This window comes from Phascolarctos cinereus, unplaced genomic scaffold (genome assembly GCF_003287225.1).
Source record: "Phascolarctos cinereus isolate Bilbo 61053 unplaced genomic scaffold, phaCin_HiC Scaffold_4;HRSCAF=312, whole genome shotgun sequence".
Taxonomy (NCBI): Eukaryota; Metazoa; Chordata; class Mammalia; order Diprotodontia; family Phascolarctidae; genus Phascolarctos; species Phascolarctos cinereus.
In genome coordinates, this window is record NW_027555847.1 from 721,026,075 (window position 1) to 721,045,847 (window position 19,773).

General features: G+C 43.3%; 1 protein-coding gene across 2 annotated transcripts in view; it reads left to right on the forward strand.

The window, feature by feature from the left end:
* LOC110215240 (solute carrier family 5 member 4-like) overlaps positions 1-19,773 on the forward strand; it is a 55,459-nt gene that overhangs the window by 18,439 nt on the left and 17,247 nt on the right. For both annotated transcript variants that reach the window (XM_020996559.2, XM_020996560.2), the window contains exons 6-9: positions 6,474-6,579; positions 8,523-8,603; positions 15,406-15,626; positions 19,351-19,486. In XM_020996559.2, the coding sequence (XP_020852218.1) occupies positions 6,474-6,579; positions 8,523-8,603; positions 15,406-15,626; positions 19,351-19,486 (544 nt within the window). The remainder of the gene's footprint in view (positions 1-6,473; positions 6,580-8,522; positions 8,604-15,405; positions 15,627-19,350; positions 19,487-19,773) is intronic.

Genomic DNA, 19,773 nt, shown 5'->3' on the forward strand with positions numbered 1-19,773 from the left:
TTCATAGTAGCAGCTAGATGGCATAGTAAATAGAGCACTGGGGGTTGAGTCTGGAAGTTGTTGTTGAATTGTGTCCAATTCTTGGCAATCGCATTTGAGGTTTTCTTGGCAAAGATGTTGGAATAGTTTTCTATTTCCTTCTCTAGCTTATTTTACAGATGAGGAAACTGAGTCAAACAGGGTTAAGTGACTTTCTTAGGGTCACACAGTTAGCAAGTGTCTGAACCCAGGAAGACTCCAGCACTCTAACCACTGTACCAACTAGCTGCCCTTGTCTCAAAGAACTGAGTTCAAATCCAGCTTCAGATGCTTACTAGCTATGGGACTCTAGATTATATACAATGTCCCTTTCAGTTCAAATATCCTATCCTGTGTTTGTAAATAAATGTACATTGATCGACTGACCTATACTGACCAAGGATCCCCATTATGACAACTCCAGTGAGTAGTTACCCAGGCTCTACTCCAAGACCTCCAGGGACAGGGAGCCCATTTTTCTATTCAAAGCAATGAACATTTATTAAGCACCTACTGTGTGTTTGGCTCCTGGCATTCAAAGACTAAAATGAAAGAGTTCCCATCTTCAGTCTAGTTGGAGAGGTAGGCCATGAACACAAGCATAATTTGAGGTGGAGGCAAATAAGAGATCTAGGTAAAGTATACTGGACCGACACAACTGGGAGCAAAGTTATGGGTATTAGGAGTTTCCAAGAATAAAGCACAGCTTTTACCCTCAGGTAGCTTTCAGTTTAGTGAAGAAGATGGGACTAAGGTCTCTTTCAGCTCTGACAATCTCTGAGTGTGTAAATGTCTAAGCACGTGGTCTAGACAGTAAGGGAAGACCCAAATAATAACTGAAGGCTTCTTGGAGGATGAACTGTCCAGCAGGAGAGTTTTGATTTTCTCTCCTGGACTGGAAATAAGTGTCGGAAGTTGTAAAGAGAGATAGATTTTGGCTATGTCAAGAAAAACTTCCTGATAGAGCTGTTCAAAAGCGGAATGGATATGCTTGCCCCTCAGATTCCCTATCAAGGCTTAGCTCAGTTGTCTCCTCCTCCACAAAGTTTTCCTTGATTTCTCCCTCAAATATTCCCAGAATACCTTGCCTGGATCTCTTGTTTGCCTCCACCTCAAATTATGCTTGCATTTACGGCCTGCCTCCCCAACTAGACTGAAGATGGGAACTCTTTCATTTTAGTCTTTGGATGCCAGGAGTTGAACACAGAGTAGGTGCTTAATAAATGTTCATTGGATTAAATAGAAAAATGGGCTCCCTGTCCCTGGAGGTCTTGGAACAGAGCCTGGGTAACTACTTGCTGGAGCTGTCATAGTGAGGATCCCTGCTCAGTACAAGTCAGTCAGTCAACATGCATTTATTAAGTGCCTACTATTGTGATAAGTGCAAGTTGGAGTAGACAGCCTCTGAGGTCCCTTACAACTGCAGGAGCCTGTGTTTCTATGGCTAGGGAGGAAGCAGGCTCTCTGTTCTTTCCCTTGGTTAGACTGGGGTACTGTGTTCAGTTCTGGGCACCATAATTTATGAAAGACTTCAATAAGCTTGAGATTGTCCAGAGGAGGATAAGCAGCATGAGGATTGTCAGAGGATCATAGGGCTGGGAATACCTCTGAGGGGAAAATCAAAGAGAGCTTTATGGGAGAGGTGGCATCCAAGCTAAATGTTGATGGAGAATATGAGAGTCAAGGCAACCCATTCCACTTTTGGATGCCTTTGGTATTAGGAAGCTTTTCCTTACTTTGAGACAAAATTTGTCCTTCTTTACAACCTCTAGCATTTCCTTCCAGCCAAGTGGAAGAAATCATATCCCTCCTCTTGAATAATTTCAGTTGGCACTGGGGTATGCTCTTCTTGACTGACCAGACAACTACGTAGACCATGTGTCTGGGCATTTCTGGACTCATAGAATGTCAGAGCTGAAAGGCCATCTGGCACAATCCCCTCATTTTACAGATGGGGAAACTGAGATCTAGAGAGGTCAAATGAAATCCTCCATGTCACACAGCTAGTCAGAGCTTAAGGATTGTCTAATTCAATCTTCTAGCTTTACGAAAGAGCAATGAAACATCACAGGGTAAGAAGCAGCAAGGTCTTATTGGGAAGAGGCTGAGCAGGTTGTGGTGTATGAATGTGATGGAACACTGCTGTGCTATACTAAGGTGCTCGATTTTAGGAAAACATTGAAAGATTTGCATAAAGTAATGAAGAGTGAAATAAAACCAAGAAAACATTGCAAACAGTAACAGTAATATTGTTCAAAGAACAACTTTGAATGACTAATTCGTCTTGAGTATTATAAATTCTCAAACCCAAAACAAAGGACCTATGAAGGAAGATGCTATCCATCAACTGATTAATAGAAGGATATTTAGTATAACTTTACATATATATGTGTACACACACATATTTGTGTTTAATTGTACCTTTCTCTAGCATATGGTGGGGAGGAAGGAAGAAAAAAATAAGAAGTGCACAGCAAAGAACAAAAGAAAATTTAGAGGGGAGCATAGAAATCAGGGTAGCTTTGAAAATGTGTAGTATTTATTATATGGTTTTTCTTTTTAAAAGTAAACAGTCTGAAATGGAAACTCATACTTTTATATTGAATCCTGTACATTGTGTTTTATACATAGAAATGGTCTTTTTTCCTTTTTCCTTTTTACTTTTTGTATTTACATTCAAAACTAATAAAAATTTTAAAAAAATTAAAAAAAAACTTAAAAAAGAGATGGCAGCAAGGGCCAGAGTCAGGACACACTAGGGAAATGATAGTATCTCTCACTTCTGCCACAGTTAGCTGTATTTAGGGTATGTGCTGGGCACTAGGGACACAGATACAAAAATGAAATAGCACTTGGAAGGTCCATTAAAATGGGAGTTCGTATTCAGGTATGGCAGGGGCTTTCAACCTTCTTGGTGTAGTGGCCCCCTTGGGTGGTCAGTTTGGTGAAGTCTGGGAGCCCTTCTCAGACTCAGCTTGTGCAATCTATAACGCAAGATGCATACGGTTAAAAAGTAAATTGATTGCACTGAAATTGAGTTATCTCTCTTCTATCTCTCAATTTCGGTATCCATCCATCCATCTATCTATCTATCTCTATTATCTATTTTTCCACCTCTACTATCTTTCTTTCTACGTTTGTGTCTGTTTCTGTATCTCACCACAGCTATCTATCATCTGTTTATCTATCTATCTATCTATCTATCTATCTATCTATCTATCTATCTATCTATCTGTCTGTCTGTCTTTATCTCTACCATCTATCCATCTATGTCTATCTATCTACTTATTTATCTATGTCTATCTCTATCATCTATCCATCTATATCTTTCCATCCATCCATCTACCTATCTATCTATCCATCCATTCTTCCATCTATGTATCTATGTATGTATCTATCTATCATTCATGGACCCCAGGTTAAGAATACCTGGTTTATGGGTTGAACTCGGTGGCTGCTAAGGTCCCATGAATTCTTGCTCTCTGGAATTCTGGGCAAAGGTGAGACTTGGAACAAGTTCTCCAGCATGGGTGGTAGAATTTGAATAGGGAGAGAGGGAAGAGCAAAGAAGGACATTTTGAGCAAAGTTGATGTGTGTGCATCTCCTTCCCCTAATTTTGTGCCTGTTGGCACAAAGGACAAGATGGTTCTCTGAAGCCCCTTCCAGTTTAGGGCTAAACAGTATGAGCAAAGGTGTGGAGATGAGAGTGAGCTGGGGGTGAGTAGGTGCTTTGTCTTCCTGGGGATGAGGGTTCATAGAGTAGAGGAAGGAGTGATATCAGTGGATGGGCAGGTGAGGCCAGATTATGGGAGGCCTTGAATGGCAGCTCCCCACTGATAATGTTGGAGTGGCAGCCATTTGGAAGTTCACTATTGCCTCAGCTTTTGGTGAGAGGTTTTAATAGCTATTAGTCTCAAAGACCCGACCTTTTGTTCATTTTTTTCTGTTCTGGGTGATGAGAGATTCTTCTCAGGTTTACTAATTAAGCTACAAATTCCAGTGTGACTCTAACCTTTTCACAGCATCATCCTAGAGCTGACAAGGACCTAAGAGTTCACTGGGTCCTGTCCTTTTACAGATGAGGAAAAAGGTCCAGAGTGGGAAAGTTACTTATCCAAGGTCACACAGAGTAAGCAGAATAAAAAAGAGGTATTATTTGGGAGTCCACATTGAGTGGTGAAGACACTGTACCAGAACCCTTGAGCTTGGGGCCCAAAGACTTAAATCCTGAATTCCTGACCCTGTCATTCACTGGCTGTGTGACCTTGGCACTTGTCATAGCATCTCTCTCAGACTCAGTTTCCTTTTCTGTAAAATATGGAGCTGGCACCTGATGATCTCTGATCTTTGTTTCTCTTTCTGTTCAGACATGCACAGTTGGGAAACAAAAGTAAGAGTGTTATTTCCCAGGACAGAGAGAACTCTTACAAATACTTTAGCTGCTAATGTACATTTCAAAGGCCAGTGATAAGTGGGGGGAAGTAGGGGGAAGGACCAGTAATGAGCTTCTAATCACAATGTCTTAGTTTTCTGAGCTGGATCAGGACTTGGCCAGAACCCAGGGAATAGCAGGGTGTGTCAAAAGGTCAGGCCACCCTGACAGCTCGCACTTTCCTCATGACACGTGTTGTTTTTCACTAAATGATACGACCTTCACACTGTCTTCAAATAATGTCGACTCATACTTTGATATCACTTCCTTTTCTTGGTGGGGAGAGGGGAGCAGGAGGTCTATAAATGTGTAGTTTCCAGTGTGGAAACACCTTCCATCAATACAGCTCATCTGTTACTTAAGAGTCTTTAAGAGTTCCCTGAAATCATTAAGAGGCAAAGTGGTTTGGCATACAGAGCCCATGTGGGACAGGGACAGGACTGGAACCCAGGGCTTCTTGGTTCTTACCACCATGCTACCCTGCCTCTTAGCATCTCAGAATTCCACATGAAGAGTCTCTAGGGAAAGACTGAAGCCTCTAATTCTCTGTACATTTCTCTCTCGTGTAGGGAGGCCAGGAGGAAGGCAGCCAAAGGTGCTTTAGAACAGAGCATTCATAGGTCTGGGGCTGTCAGATGGTGCCATGGTGCACAGAGCAAGGCCCCGGACTCAGGAAGACTCGTCTTCTTGAGTTCAAATTTGGCCTCAGACACTTATTAGCTGTGTGACCCTGGGCAAGTCACTTATCCTGTTTGCTTCAGTTTCCTCATGTGTAAAATGAGATAGAGAAGGAAATAGAAAATTGCTCCAATATCTTCACAAAGAAAACCCCAAATGGGGTCATGAAGAGTGGTACATGATTGAAAAAAGACTGAACAACAAAAATGCGTAGGTCTCATGACCACTAAGCGTCAGGCAAGGAATGCTGGACTTAGAGTCTTTGAGCTTTCTTAGCTGTATGACTTTGAAAAAAAATTACTCAACTTCTCAGGGATTCCCTTTCCTCCTCTAGGAAATAAGGGCTTTGGACTAGGAGACCTCCTCGAGTCTTCTCCAGTCCATTCAAGGACTCTGTCAATCCTCCTGCTTAAACCCCATCACATCAGGACCTATGAGTCCAAGTATACTGCAAAAGAATTTAAATTTATTATTATTATTATTATTTTTTGGCAAAGCAATCTGTAAAGTATTGTCTACTGAGGCACAGATGCGCTGCTTTCTGGAATGGTAGAGAGACCACCCACAGACAAAATCATACATTCTGGAAGTGTTAAAGCATTCATAGAAAATGAGAGCTGGTGTTATCACATCCAGCTCCTTCATTTCACAAATGAATATATTACCTGAGGCTTCTAGGGGGGAAGAGACTTGTCCAGGGTCATATAGGTAATAACAGACAGAGCTCAGATTCAAACTGAGGCTTTCCTCCTCCAAATTCAGGACTTTTCCCACAACTTCCCCATCATCTTAGTCTGAGTTTCTTAAGTTGCACATGAGAAAGCTAAAGCCCAGTGACAGGAAGATCCCAGAAGCAGTAAGTCCCAGAGACAGGATTCAAAATCAAGGCTTCGGATTCCTCATTCAGTGTAGTTCTCTGGACTCCACAACTTTCTAGCCATCTTATTAGGACCTCCCCATTTCATGGAGAAGAAAACTGAGACCCAGAGAAGAGAAGCCAATGGCCAAGACCACCCAGGCAGTAAGGCAGAGAGCCAGGGTTTAAGGTCCAATCTTCTGATTCCAAATCTTCTGACATATTTTCCAGGAGAATGCCACACTGGATCTCCATCATCTTGGTCTACCATATCTTTTTATAGATGAGGTTAAATGAGAGCCAGAGAAGGAAGGAGACTTCCTCAAGGCTACACAGTAAATCTGGGGACATAGCCAGGACGGTACACAGATTCTGACTCAGGGTCCAGATCTCTAACCTGGATCACTTTATTTCTTTAGTCATCATTATCCCCTCAGCATCCCTGAGCCTCACTTCTCTTTGATACTGACATCTTCTCTCATCCTCAGGCTGACATGTTCTCGGGAGCCATATTCATCAACGTGGCCCTCGGGTTGGATCTTTACGTAGCCATCTTCATCCTACTGGTCATCACGGGGATCTTCACTATTGCAGGTGAGTTCTTCAGCCTCTGATGGGTGTTCTGTATCTGACTCACTACCCTGTAGGCCCCTGGGCTTCTCAGGACAGTGCCTACCACATGAGGCATGATTGAATAAACTTGAGATGTTTAGACTGGAGGAGAGAAGACTTAGGGGGTCCATGATCCCTAACTTCAAGCATTTGTAAGATTGTCATGGAGAAGAGGGATTAGATCTGTTTGTTTTGCTTTGACCCACAAGGCAGAACCCAAAGCAATGTGTGAACATTGTGAAGAGGCAAATTTTGGCTGAATAGATGAGAGAACTTTGTTACTGTGAGAGCTGTCCCAAGCTAGGACAGGCTGCCTCCAGAGGTAGTGAGTTTCCCATCACTGGAGACATTCAAGCAGAGACTGAATAATCGCTTGTCAGGGGCATTATCATAGGTATTCTTTGGGGGCATGGGCCAGACTCAATGGCCACTGAGGACTATTGCAGCTCTGAGACTTTGCTTTTCTGTTACTAAGATAAGGAAGAAGAAATGTGGTATAAAGGAAGGTAGCAAAATGGTTCAAATGTTGGTTCTGCTTTTGTGAGTTGTTGGGCAAATCATGATCCTTCTCTAAGTCACAGTTTCCTCATCTGTAAAACAAAGGTTGTTGAGGTGGAAGGGACTTCTGAGATCATCGAGTAGTAGTCCTATGGGTCTATGCTGCAAGGAGACAGCCCCCATTCATTTCCTGCAGCCCAGGACCTAGTTACTGGGATCTGGGCATCTGTGGGTTGAAGAGGAGGGTCAAAGAGAAGGGGTTAAGACTTTAGAGGAATGCTGGAAAGTTAGGTGTGTATACTCCAAGGCAATAACTGAATGTCCACTCAACAGATCCCAGAAGCATCTCTCTCTCTCTCTCTCTCTCTCTCTCTCTCTCTCTCTCTCTCTCTCTCTCTCTCACACACACACACACACACACACACACACACACACCCACCACACACACTGAATGCCTGGGTCAACCCAATGGGTCACACCAACCCAATCAGTCCAGGCAATGCAGCATCATACAAAGAGACGTGGCTAGATTTAGGGGGGTTGGTTCCAAATGCCAGCTACTCCACCTGAGTGGTTTCAGGTGAGTCAATGAGCTTTTCTGGATTTCATTTTCTTCCTCTGTAAAATAAGTAAGTTGAACCAGATGGTCCTCTGTGGCTCTAAATCTCATGGATATCAACAACTGACAGGTGCATAGAGCTTCACACTGTCTTACCGAGCTTCACAGCAACCCTGGGTGAGTTAGGCACTACAGGTGGGACCATAGATTTGGAGCCAGAAGGGACCTCAAGGTGCTGAGTTTCGACTCCCTCATTTTACAGGGGAGTAACTGAGGCTTGGAGAAGTGAAGGTACTGTCCAACGCCACACAGGTTAGTGCCTAGCTTAATGAATATCTATTAACGAATTGCTTGATTGATTTGGCAAAGCACAGATTTGAACCCAGGTCCTCTGACTCCTAATCCACCCTTCTGTCCACTGCATATTATTATTATTATTATCTTTATTTTTATATTATTTTATATATTATATTATTTTGTATTGTTATCTTCATTTTTATAGATGAGGAGACTGAGAATTGCGAGTTTAAGTGACTTTCCTGGGCCACAAAGCTAGTAAAGGCCAAAGGCAGGATGTGATCCCAAGTCTCTCTAGACGTCATGGTTACTGCTACATCTGCTGTACCAGATCATACATGATTCCTGGCCATTATGGCAGAGTGTTGGGTCAGGGCCTGGATAGATCAGCAGAGGAGAACTAGGTGGACTCCAAGGTGGGTGAGCCCCACCCCCAGCAGAAAGCCAGGAGTGCGAGGAGAATGAGAGAAGGGAGATACAACATTAAAGCAGCAAGGGTTTCTATTGTTACCACTCTGTTTTTCCTTCCCCTGGAATCCAATGTCTTCATTTCTCTTCGCATCCTTGGCAGGTGGCTTGGCCTCTGTGATTTACACTGACACCCTGCAGACAGTCATTATGCTGGTCAGCTCTTTCATCCTCACTGGCTATGGTAAGTACAGCCGAGCCAGGCCAGAGACTGTTTACTGGGGAATGGAGGGTGGACCTGGAGCAGTGGGAGGCATTGGATGAGAACCAGGAGCCAGGGAGCCTGTTCCTGGCTCTGTCTGTCTGTCCTTCTCCTCTGGGGTTTTGATTCCTGCTCTCTGAAAATCTGTGCTTTTAGCAGTAATGGACTGTAGTGAGGAGAGGAAGAGTCCACCTTATCATGGAGAACAGTGTGGTCTAGTAGAGAGTGCACTGGCCCTAGATTCCAGATGACCCGGATTCAAATTCCAGCTTTATTTAATTCTGCCAAGTCACTTCCACTCTCTTTGCTTCAATGTCCTTTTCTGTAAAATGGGGGGGGTGATTGGACTAGATGACTTTTGAGGTTTCTTTTAGCTCCATATCTATAATTAGGCTGGACTCCATGTGTGGTTTCCACTCCCATGTCTCCCCAGGTTTTCTCTTGTTCCTGTGCTGGATTGCTTATCCCATCTATATCCACTTCAGTAGGTCAAGGTGCATCTCTAGAAGTGCGACCAGTCTCTTTCGGTCTCTTTATCCATCTCTCCTTTTCTCTCTCTTCCTCTACCCCCCTCCATCTGAAGAAAAACACGGGTGTGTGCATGCTTGTGTGTGTGCATACATGTGTACATGTATACACTCCTTTTATATGACCACATAGGTCCTAAACACCATTTGGTAAACTTCCCATTTATACAAAATTGCTTACCATGATACCATTAAATTTTTAAACATAGAATGGTTCCTAAACGAGGCAAATACAACAATAATCATGACATTTACTCAATAGAAGGCGAAGAAGAAATAATCCTAAATTTTAGTTAAGATAAGGCAAATCATGAATAACTAAACATGCACCCATGAACCTCAGTCATACTCTTTTACCAATGCATACCAGTCTCCATGTGGAAGAATGGGCACACATTTAAAGAAACTCAGCTCATCCATGATTGATATTGAGAAGCTTAGCCTATCCATGAGTGAGAAAGCCATGTGCCTGGGACAAATCACAACTCTGGACAGTAGATCTTGAGGTCCTCAATTGCTTCAGGAACAATATACACCACAACTTCCCTGCTAGCCTCCCTGGCTTATTCTAACTACTCTCTTACTGGGCAAAGCTGTTCCTTCTCAGCTTTAAAGCTGATGAAGCAATTACAAGCTCTTTTCATTCACAGTCACCCTTACCAGGGCTCTGAGAAAAGAGTGTTATCCACTTTTAACCTGAGATCTTAAAACTCTTGAGAACTTTAAATAGCAGGAAATTTGGCTTTGTCCAAGCAGCTCCAAGTCTTCTCATGACAAAGCCCAATTCACAGCAAAACAGACACAAAGCTTATATTTCCCCCTTTTGAATCAGAGACAGCAGGAGAGAGCAACTCAGGCACTCCAGAGAGGATCTCATTTCTCAGGCTGCAGATGGCAGTAGAGAACACCATTTTTATTTATTTATTTATTCATCCATTTATTTCTTTACTTATCTATCTATCTATCTATCTATCTATCTATCTATCTATCTATCTATCTGGTGAGGCAATCGGGGTTAAGTGACTTGCCTAACTAAGGTCACACATCTAGTAGGTATCATGTGTCTGAGGTCGGATTTGAACTCAAGTCCTCCTGACTCCAAGGCTGGAGTTTTATACACTGTGCCACCTAGCTGCCCCTGAGAACACCATATTTTAACATGTGGCACTGCAGCACCATTCAGCAGCCATAACATTTTTATTTCTTACGTTGTGGAGGAAATCATCCTGCAGTTTATCACACTTTCCTGCCTTAGTAAAGAGAGAATTCCAGTTGCACACCATAATAAGGATTGCACTCTCTTTTGTAGGTGCAACCACTAACTGACTGAAACAGAGACAGAACCACCCTGAGCAGGGCAAATGATGCTTATAAGTGTCCTGGAGTTGATGGCAGCAAGCAGAGTGGCTCTACCTAGAGGAGGGATGCCTACCCATCAATCTCAGGGCAGAGACTAGATACAAGAACCAGCAAATTGGTTCTATATATTACTGGTTACCATATCCATTCCCATCTGTCCTTGTTTCACTGAGTTTACCTGATATATTTCACCAGTGAGCCTCGACTGCTTCTGCAGTACTATTTAGAAAGGCCATAGCACCTGAGGGACATCCCTTCTTTCTTTCTTTTTTTCAGCCAAAAACAAGGTTTATTAGAACATCCATCATATTGGGCAGACTCTTAAGGAGTCTGAACATTAGTAAGCTATTGGCTAGATTATAAGAATCCCATCATCTTAATGGAGACAAGATGGACCTTATATATAGAGACTATGGGAGGGATCTAGGAGTGGCCAAGTAGGTTTATGAAGTAGCAGAACTCCAGGGGTGGCCAAAGGAGAATGGAGCCTAGATAGGATTAAGGATGGGAAGTGGCCTGGGGCCATAGGGAAGCATGGAATTATGGCCTCAGGAGAATTCCAGAGATTTGGCCGTGTCTGAAAGTCCATGGTTTCCTTTTTGGGGTCTAGATCCCATCCTCATCATTTCCCCCTCAAACAAATGGGACTCAAATTCTTTTGGTGTAAAGGGCAAAGGTCTCACCTTCTGAAACTGCTTCCTGCCGGCAAGGGGCATAGAGCTGTCCTTGCCTCAAGGGGGTCCCAAAGAGGAGGTTGACTGGAACTGAGCACAGGCTGCATCCAGGGAACAATAGACATTGACTGGTACCCTCTGTTTGCTACCAACTGTAGGTGAATGGCCTGCAGTCTGGAAGACACAAATCTGACAAAAAAGACTGCAGGGCCCAAATGACAGGATAAAACACCCTTAGTTCTGTTTGGATTCAGATAATTCAGTTTTCCAACCATGCAGTATCAAATCCATCTCATAGCCAGACTCAGGAATATCCAGATGGGTAACATCCCCTTTCAAAGGAACATAATGGGGAAACTGATCTAGGAGGATCCCATCTTAGACTGAGGCTAAAATTGTCCTCTCAGCTTTTCCTGATGCTGACTTCCCACTAGTATCACCCTCTCAGAGTAGCTTGTGGCATTCTCTTAGATTATTGATTATCGATGGATTATGACCCATCAGACAACTCAAAATAAAATCCTGTGAGCCTTTACCTCAAACAGCAAGTTTTACTAATCACAGCTTAGGAAAAACTTTTCCAGGATTTACATCTCAAACTTAAATTTGTCCTGGTGCAAAAAGCCAATCATTAGAGATTTCTATACACTTCCAAATTCTCAGCAAGCCATATGTAACCCAAACAAACTTTTTGGCTAGTTTTTACATTAAAACAATAACCAATAATAGCTAAAATATTTTAGCAGTAACCAAATTATGAAAAGTTGCTTGGCATAACTGATACAGAAAGTTCACCAATTTGAAACTTGAAACAAACCCATTACCAATCAGGTGACTTCAGTTTTGTTAAATGCACTTCCAAATTACATTACATAAAGAAGCAACATCTCATCATTAACAGTCCAAAGTACATATTTAAAAGAGCGTGCTTACCCAAGTTTGGAGGTTAGCTTCGTTACCTTGAGCAGGATGTGCAGAACCTGGGTGATGCTTTCAGGCGAAGGTTGCCCTAGGGCCCTAAGCCATTGCCAGGGGGTCCCACACTGTATCTGCTGCCCCTCCACCCTCCTTCCTTTCCCAGGTGGGGCAGGGCAAAATCAAAGGTCAGGGGTAAAGGGTGAAACCCTCTCCTCCTATGAGAGGGGTTAACAGATACCCCCTTGACTCAAGGGAAGGGAGTGACCAGGTTGTACAGGTGTTTCAAAACTCCTTAATGATCAATCACAAAACCTTCAGAATCTGCCAAGATATTTTTAGCTGTTCTGACTTTCCCTGTAACCTCCATGAAGGAGGATTCAGAGGTGCAGTGGGAAGGGAGTAAGTAAGTCTCAGGGAACCCAAAAAGCAACTGCAGTTTTCCATTCCATAGTGCCAAGGGAATTGAGCATACACTTCTGGATAGGGTGTCTGTCCTTGTCCTCTATGCTGCTGAAGGTGTACTCAGGTCCATGGCCTTGAACCAACCCAGTGGATTGAGAGCCACAGAGCATCAGGCCTAATGTGAGACAGCCTTGTAACTGTCTGCCAGAAAAGCACCTCCAAGCCTTAGTGCTTGGAGAGCGACCCCAATTGCAGAGCAAGAAAGGAGGGGTGGGGGGAGGCTCACATACCTTCCAGTCTTGACTGGAGAAGAACTTGGGATTAGGCAGTTTCCCGGTATGGGCCACCAAAATGATGTGGTTTAAGGGTTCAGGAGTCCTGGGACCCCAAAATCACAACATGTGGGGCCTGCCCAAAAGAATTCGACCCAAGCCTTCTTTCAGCCAAAAACACAGTTTATTGAAGATTTGCCATATTAGTTAGACTCTTAAGGAATCTGAGCATCTATAGGCTATTGGCTAGATTATGAAAATCTGAGCTGGGACATCCCTTCTTTCACAATTTCTCTTTGAAACCTTCAGGAACATCCTGCTATGGTTCTATGCTTTCTTTGGTATCCACAGGGTCCTCTGACTAACAGGTGTTGATTCATTTTCCCATATCTTATAATATGTATTCATAAATGCCTGAACTTCTTTCAGTGATTTGGAGATGATTTCCTTTTTTGTTATTAATATTCCTTGTTGGTCAATCTGCTTCTACTCAAGGTCTTGAAAACTTGAGTTTTCTTCTTCCTGAGATCTTAAGTTATTTCATCCCTCTCTTTCCCCCTCATTGATCACTTTTTGACTCTCTTCCCTTTGATGGCAGTTTCCCTAGGGGCTGGCCCTCAAAGCTGTCTCAGTTTCTTTCCAAACTGGTTAATTCATAGTTCACTAATCTTTGCCACAAAGGACTTCTGGGAAGACAGATTTTTTGCCCCTGTTGTATGCTTTGCCCTTTCCCTCAGGTTGAGTCGAGTGCCACACATCCCCATACACCCAAACACATACACACACAGACATGTCCTGCCCCACTCTCTGGTGAAGCTCTGTTGTGGCACCTCTCCTTGATGTTGCCCTGATCCGCCTTGCTGCTATCACAGCCTGATCAAATTTCTTTGGCTTGGCTCTCCTTAGCATCGTGGAGGAGGGTGGCAGAGTATGGAGTTGAGTTCTGTTGCAAGTGTGTGAGTGGGCTTGTGCAGCCTTACTGCCCACTGGGTAATGAGGGAAGGAGTGCTGGGTGGCATAGGAGGGGCATAGATATTAGCCTTCTCCGTTGTTAGTTTATTGATTTGTTTTGCTTTGTACGGGTTCTTGGTGTCCTACACAGTGGAAACAGATGAAATTACTTTATCTTTTGCACGTAATTTCTGCTTTTGAGAATTATTGTTGTTTGTGAGACTCAGAGAAAATATCTAGTTCTGCATTTTGTTGGCTATGTGATGCAGAAATAGGACTCTGAAGCACTGGAGAATCCAATTTTTATTTCCCTGGCATGTGAGTTTTCTCCTCTGCAGGTTTATTATTACATGGAGGCGGCCCTACGTCCCTAAAGGCTCTGCCAGAGAAACACAAACTATGTCTAGAGCTATTGAGCTGGAAAAGCTTCATATGTGAACCCTGTGAAAAGATGCATCCTTACTATGTGCTTGACACTGTATTAGGCACTGGAAATTCAAAGACAAAAATGAAGCAGACCAGCCCTTGAGGAATTAGATTTCTATTGCCGTGTGGTGTGGTTGCTATCTTCATTGGTAATGGGAGTATCCCCATGAAAGTCTAACTGTGAGTTATATATGCCCTTCCTAGGGTCAGAGAATTAGGAAATAGTTTAGGGAAAACATGTCCAATTATCTGTGCTCTCTATGTGAGTGGAGATACTGTCATGGGATTTCATAGTGCTCCGTGTATTGTTGGGGCTACCCTAAGGAAGTAGTCTTGTGTTAACAACCCCTTAGCAGATCAGTGGCTTATGATGAAATTTTCTTCCTGTACCTATGTCACTCAGTCAGTCAATAATAATTTATTAAGCATCTACTATGTGTTGGGCATTGTGCTGACACCCGTTCCTGAGACAGTGTAATGAAAGGTGATAATTAACTCAAAACCAAACAGGAATTCAATGCTGGGAAGTAGCCAGTGCTTCAAAGACCTGTAATTTCATTGGTGGAGTCCACTTTACCCCCTCTCCCTACATTGATATATATCAGAACTCCTTCATATCTCAGGAGATAATTTATAGTGATTGCTAAAGCAAACAACAAAACAAAACAAAAAAGCAAAAAATCAACCAAACAGACAAAAAGGATCATCTGGCAAAACAACTAGAGATGAGCCTCTCTGAATTGAGTCTGATTTATCAGGTGACAAACATGCATCAACCATCACCGAGCCGGCACTCAAACTTCCCAGCAGAGCAGAACCTTCCTGACTTTGCACTTGGCTACTATCCTCTTTGACAGTCTGGGGTGACCTCCACCTGACAGGAAGACATTAGGGGAAGATCATGGGGAAGGACTATTGTAATCCCGTGTTTGGCACCATACTAGGCAATAGGGATACAAAAACAGAAAGGAAATCATCCCTGCCTTCGAGGAGCTTATATTCTCCTGGAAGAAAACAATGAATCCTCATGGGAACACGATACAAGATAATTTGGGGAAAGAGGATGACCGGGAGGGGATCAGAAAAGGCCTTTGGGAGAGGGGGGGGGAAGGACAATAGGTCTGAGACATTATGGATGCTGATGACATTGATGTACATGGACGTAATTATCATGGCCTGAGGACAGGCTCACCTGATGTGGCCTCTTGACTCTCATTGGACACTTAGAGTTAACTTTTTTTCTGATGTTTTTTAGCTTTTGCAGAAGTGGGAGGGTATGAGGCCTTCACTGAGAAGTACATGAAAGCCATCCCGACCGTCATTACGGACCAAAATGTAACCCTGAACCCAGAATGCTACATGCCCAAAGCAGATGCCTTCCACCTCTTCCAGGATCCCATCACTGGTGAACTGCCATGGCCAGGAATCATCATTGGAATGAACCTTGTTTCCATTTGGTACTGGTGCACTGACCAGGTGAGAGGTCCATGAAAGAGGAGAGGCCTAAGAGCCACTTCACTTTTCTCTAGACAATAGAAAGAATGGGATCATAGACCTAGAGTGGAAAGGACCTTAGAAATCTTCCAGCTCAGCCTCCTCTTCTAAAAAATAGGGAAACTGAGGCCCAGAGTAGTTAAATGGCTTACCAAGGCTATATGGCCAGTGAGAGATAGAGGCAGGATTCAAACCCAGGTTCTCTGACCCCAAAGCTAGTGATCAGCCCACTGTACAGTTCAACCTCTTTATTTTCCAGGCGAGGAAGCTCTGGCTTATAGAGCTTAGGGGACTTGCCTAAAGTCACCCAGATAGTGTGTACAAGACATTCTTTATGCCCTCCATGCCTCACCTACCTCTTAGAAACCCTGGCTTCCTTCAAAGCTCTGCTCAGAGCCTTTCCTGGCCCTCCTGTTGTTAACTACTCTCTACTACTGGAAATATCATTGGATATACTTTGTCCTTCCTCACTTGGGTGCATCCCTTTCAAAGAATGGAAACTCCTTGAGGACAGGGATTCATCCATTTTCAACTCTCTATCCTCAGGGACTGGCACATAGTAAGCATTTCATAATTATTTGTTGAGCGAAATTGAGTAGAAGAGGTGAAATTCAAACCCAAAGCTGATTTCAAGGTCTGTGCTTTTTTCATGCTACTTAAGAAAAAGATGATGTCCTTGTTTGTGCAAAGAACTTTCTTCTTTTCAAAGGGTTTCCCATTCATTCTTTCAATGGAATGTTCTAAGAATGCTTTGAGGGAGGCAGGGGAAGAATGGACAGCCTCATTTTACAAAGGAGAAAGGGCAATGACTTGCCCAAGGTCACAGCTAGCCAGTGAGTGAGTGGTGGAGCCAAGGACCTAAATGTCAACATTAAATGTCAAAGAGGCAATGACACTAAAAAGTCAACAGGGCCAGAATAGAAAGTGAGATCAGAGGAAGGAAGGAAGAGAATCCCCAAAGCACTGAGTCACAGGATCTCAGAGCTGAGTTAGCCATCAATCCAGTCTCTGCTTGAAGACCTTCAGTGATGGGGCACTATCTACCTCCTGAGATATCCCACTCCTTTTTTGAAAACCTCTAATTTCTAGAACAAGCAGACCAGTCACTAATGGACATTAAATTCCAATTTTCAAAGATCTATCTTAACTTCCTCAACTTATCATTTTTTTCCTCTGTCCCTATTTACACTCCCCTCTCTCATCCTTTCTCACTTTCCCCTTCCTTCTTCTCTCCTCCTCTCCTTCTTTCTCCTTTCCTCTCTTCTTTTCTTCTTCCCCAACCCTTCCTCCACCTTTGTTTCACCTCTTCTCTCTTTTCTCCTGCCTTTCCTTTTTCTCTCCTCTGATCTTTCACACATGTCCTTCCTCTTTTCTCTATCTCTTCTCTAATGCACATGCACTCATTTATTCACTTTTTATTCAGTTACAGTTCAAATTTCATGGGATCATGCATTTAAAGACCTCTAAGGTTCTCTTCATCTTGCAGGGGGAAACAGGTCTAGAGATGGGAAAGGACTTGCCCACTGTTACACAGTTAAGAATCCAAAACAAAAAAATTGTCACAGAATCATGGCTATATTTCCCCACAAGGTCAGGCTCCTTCAGCTCTGAAGTCTCTCTCTGATTAGAAGCAACAAATGTTGGTTTGTGATACTTTAATGGTTGTCCTTCAGGACATTAACCTCAAGAGGTTAGAAATATGTCCCCAAGCACCCCCAGATTGCCTCAATGAGCCAGTATGTGTTAATCATATATTAATTCATCTAAAACCTGCTCTAAACTATATTTTCAGCCAATACTCTTTGTTTTCCCTAAAATTATTTCCTAATTTCCCTTCCCTACCTTGAATCCAGGCTTTTTTTTTCCTGCACAAAAGTTCTTGAAAGCAAAATAATTGTTATCCTCTGCCTCTCTCCCCATTAGTTGACCCACATTCTGCCCTTTACTGTGTCTACCCATCAGCAGCAAAACTCATAGGATCACACTGATTATAGAGCCCAATACCTTCATTTTACAGATGAAGAAACTGAGGCCCAGAGACATTGAAATGATTTGCTCGAGGTCACACATGGAGTAAATGTCAGAGATGGGATTTGAACCCAGCTTCTGTGACTGCAGAGCCAGTTATTCAATAAACATTTATTATGTACCTGTTATGTGTCAGGCACTATGCTAAGCACTTGGGATACAAAAAAAGGCAAAAAATCCCCATCCTCAAGGAACTCCCAATATAATGGGGGGAAAATAACATGCAAGCAACTATATTTAAAGCGAGCTATCTACAGGATGAATAGGAATTAATTAACAGTGTGAAGGCACTAGGTTTAAGAGAAGTTGAGGAAAGCTTTCTGTAGGAGGTGAGATTTTAGGTTGTACTTAAAGAAATACAGGGAGTCAATAATCAGAAAGGAGGAGATAGAGTATTCCTGACATTGGGGAGAGACAGAGAGAATACCTGGAACTGAGAGATGGAGGCAGTGTCAGGGGACAGAAGGGGACATATTGGAGAGATGCCGCAGAGGTGAAATTCACAGGCCTTGGCATCAACTTTGATATGGGAAGTGAGAGAGAGTGAGGAGTCCAGGATGCCTCCTGGGGTGTGAGTCTGGAGGATGGTGTCGTCTTCTACAGCAGTAGGGATGGAAGGATCAAGTGAGAGTGTTTTCAGGATGGGAGGGACATGGACATGTGTTTAAGCAGTAGGGAATGAGCCAGCACAAGGGAGAAATTGAAGATAAGTGAGAGTGGGGATGACAGAGAGAGGAGACAATGTGTTGGAGGAGACAATATGAAATGGAGTCACTTGAGAAGGTAGAAGGGCTAACCTTGGTAAGGACTTGGGCCATTTTATAATGTGAGACGGGGTGAAGGAGGAAAAGGGGGTAGCCTAGGAATGATAGGAGATGGGGAAAGGAGAAGAGGGCGTTCATGGAGAATGGATACAATTTTTTTCCTGTTAAATATGAGATTCTTAAGGTTCTTAGCTGAGAAAGTGGGGGCAGGAGGAACCATGGGAGATTTGAATTAAAGGGATTAAAAGGTCTGGAAGAGCCACTTTGGAGAATGGGAGCATTAAGTTGAGAAGGGCAGTATAGGAGGATTGCCAAGCACCAGTGAGGGCCCAGTCGAGGCTGTGTAGCATAAATTTGTATTGGACCCGATCAGAACAGTTTCATGATTTCTCCACCTTCCTCCAGTAACACATTTGTAGGAGGTAGTGGAAGGTGGGAGTGATCTGAGGTTTAGGCCTGGCAGGGCACAATCAGCAAAATAATATTTTTTCTGCTGTGATACATTTCTCCTATTTGCTTCAGTGCTGTATTTTGGTCAGCAAAAACAAGAAGAACAAAATGAAACAAAACAACAAAACAAAAACAAATACCTCACTATCAGAGAGGCCAAATAGTCCAAATGCTTGCTTACAGCATTATCAGTAGGTGATTGTCCATCTTCTGATTGGATATCTCCTGTGGTGGGGAACTTACTACCTAACTCCTAGGCTGTCCATTCCAGTGCTAGAGTGCCAGACAACTCTAATACTGGAACATTCTTTCCTACACTGAGCTGGTCTGCCTATCTGGAACTTCTACCCATTGTTTGAAATGAGAATCTGGCCACATCCCCCTCCCTAGGCAGGGACACCTTTTAATTTGAGTAAGGAAGCCCTGTGGCCCTGCACCATCCACACTTTCTGTTTCCCTGGCAGGTGATTGTGCAGCGATGCCTCTCAGGGAAGAACCTGTCCCATGTGAAGGCTGGTTGCATTTTGTGTGGCTACTTGAAGCTGCTGATCCTTTTCCTCATGGTGATGCCTGGTATGATTAGCCGCATTCTGTACCCAGGTAAGTCCTCCCTGACATCTACTCACCCTCAGGCCCTAGGAAATGCTGTGGTGGTTCAAGTGTTGGCCACACATTTCTCTACTTTGTGGTCAGTAATAAATGCTATTATCGTGTGTTTCTCTCCAAATCCTTTTCCCTTCAAGATCTCATTTTGGGCTATGAACTATCTTCAGGGGAACTTGTAATTTGGAAGGATATAGCACAGGGGAAGAGCACTAAACTTGGGATCAATGAGCCCCGAGTTTGGGTCTAAGCTTGTAACTTACTAGCCATGTGATTCCCACTTA